This window comes from Rhinopithecus roxellana, chromosome 16, assembly GCF_007565055.1.
Source record: "Rhinopithecus roxellana isolate Shanxi Qingling chromosome 16, ASM756505v1, whole genome shotgun sequence".
NCBI lineage: Eukaryota > Metazoa > Chordata > Mammalia > Primates > Cercopithecidae > Rhinopithecus > Rhinopithecus roxellana.
In genome coordinates, this window is record NC_044564.1 from 25,475,052 (window position 1) to 25,477,525 (window position 2,474).

Here is a 2,474-nt window from a genome sequence, read left to right on the forward strand (position 1 = left end):
TGCAGCCCACTCTAGATTTATCTTGCTCTTAGCTGGTCCTGGATAGCACTTTTTGGGTTATTTTACAAAACATTCAACATTGTGTAAATTGTTAAGAAGCAACAGGAGTGGCTTCCTTTCCTACCCACTGCCTCTTCTAGTGTCCTTAACCCTTATTACCCTTCCCTAAAATGTGTCCCCAACATGCCTATTTACACGACTCTTGGGTACCAGAGGTTATCACACCCATCACATACCAGGTCAATTTCTAACAGTGTGAAGGCTCTCCAAGCAGAGTAATTTCCTTCCATGGGGAGCTGGGCTTAGTCATATTTCTATCAATCCAGCGACCTTTGTATGCAGAGATTAGACGATGGTCTCGTGGTCCCACCTGCCTTGTATCTGATTGATATAACAACAGTATCTGTCATAGGGGCTGTTCTGCTTGTAGGAGCAAACGATGATACTGTCCTGGGGCACAAAGAAGATGCTGTCCTCGGGCTCAGGGCACTCAGGTCTGTCCCTTGCTGAGCACTTGATGTCCAAGGCACTGTAGGTGAGGGAACTGGCTGAGGGGCAGTAGCCGTCCAGGTATCTGGACGTCTCCTCCTGATGCCCACTCTGGACCAGGCTCTGGCATTCTCCTTCCTCCGTGGGTGTGGGGGTGGTGATGGAGCTGGCCATGGACACCTCACCCTGGCCTTGTGGGGGAGGCTTCCCCCTGAGGCCTGCCTTCTTAGCCAGCTCATCTGAGCTCCCCTTGCCAGGACTCCAGGTCTGAAGGGGTCCTCAGCAGCTCCACCACCTCCTTGTCTTTGGGTTTCCGGAAGCAGGGCAATTTGCGGACCCATAGCAGCTCGTTCTCCGGCCACTTGGTGCATCCCTCGGTTTTCCTGGCCAGGGCAATGGCCGCAATGCCTGGTAGGCAGATGGCTGGCCCGATGGCCAGGAGGGGTATGTTTCCCAAAGTCTCCCCTTTCATCCCAGAGACGGTGAACATGAAACCGAAGACCAGGAAGACACTGACCAGGGCCACCACCAGCCCAGTCCTCGGGTTGATGTCATCAGGCCGCATCTTTCACTCCATCCAGGTTGGGGGCTGCTTGCTGACCAGGGAGCAGCGTTCCTCTATTCTGTCAGAGGTGAAAACCACAGTGCATTTTAAAAAAAACCCAAGTCTAGCTCCCACCCACCAACTCTTGTCTCTCTCTTGCTCTTTGTCTCTGACTTGCTTCTTGACTTTCAGTCTTTGTATCTCTCTTGCAATCTCTCTGTCTCTCCGCGTTTCTCTTGCAATCTCTCCCTGTTTCTATTTCTACTCTTTCTCTCCGTCCCTTCTCCCTCCCTCCCTTTCTCTCTCGTGCTCTCCCTCTCTCCCTCTCACTATTGCAACTTCTGTCTCTCTCTCATATCAACACGCACCTGCTGGGGTCAACGAGGTACCTGAGGTTTCCTGCCCTCTCCAGGAAGTAGGAGAAAGAAGCCAGCTGTCTCCTTAGAAGCCTCCACAGCAGCTGCCCCCTCGGCTCGCTCCCCTGGTTCTGGGAGGAAAGCCTGGTTTCCCCCACGGACTCTGCATTGGGGAGGTGGAACATGGGAGAGCGGTTCTCCCAGCAGTGCCCGTCGGTCCCGGTGCTGTGCAAGCGGAGCCCGGGGCCAGCTCAGCGCGCAGAGCGCGGGGCGCAGGAGGAGGGAGCACTGAGTCTGGGAAAGAGGGGACACGGCGTGAGCCTGGCCTTGTTACATCACTGTCAGAGCAGGCTCAGAAACGCAGACGGACGCGCGGGGGCGCGAGGGGGTCAGCCCCGGAGAGAGGCCACCCAGCGGTAGGCGCTGCCGGGGTCTCGTCGGGGCTGCTGGGAGCGGCCAGGGTTTGTGCCGCCGCCGTCCCGGAGGCTGAGCGGGGCGACCTGACCCGTTTCCGTGCCCGGGGAGGTCTGGGGCGCGAGCACTGCCAGTGGCTGGAGTCGGAAACCAGGGTCGGTTTGCCTACCGGGCAGCCGTTGGAATGTCCGAGCTCGGGCTCCCAGTCCGGGATCCGAGGGGTTAGGTGCCAGCTGGAGATGTCCCTCGGGGACCCGCACCCTTCTCCAGTTATAAATCCGGGTGACTGACGGCAGGCCGAGGGGCTTCCCTACCGCCCTTCTCTCAATCCCTCGAGTTGGGGCTCAGGGGGCTGTGTGCCTCGGGGAGCTGGTGCCCGAGGACTGCTTTGGTCCCGGCACTGCGCGATGGCGCTGCGCGAAAGCACTCTTGCAGCGGAGCGACTGCGCCGCGGGAGCGCACAGAACCAGCGCTCAGGCGGAGTGGGTTAGTGGTAAGGGGTTGGTGCCGGGCTAGTCCGGGCCTTGGGTGAGTCCCCGGAGTCCCCGTGGCTTTCCAGCTCCAGGCTCCGGACAGGGTGACCTTGGAGCCGGGATTTCACTTCCACAGCGCAGTTGTGCCAGGCGGACAGGGAGAAGGGCTCTCTGGCCCGCAGTTCACGAGGAGAAGTG

General features: G+C 58.7%; 1 protein-coding gene across 1 annotated transcript; it reads right to left on the reverse strand.

Annotated features, from left to right (window-relative positions):
• Positions 1 to 322: 322 nt before the first annotated feature.
• On the reverse strand, positions 323 to 1,054 carry TMEM215 (transmembrane protein 215). Its single transcript, XM_030920372.1, is given in 2 exon segments — positions 323 to 744; positions 746 to 1,054. Coding segments are annotated over 2 exon segments (708 nt in total). The 3' UTR covers positions 323 to 345.
• Positions 1,055 to 2,474: the final 1,420 nt, after the last annotated feature.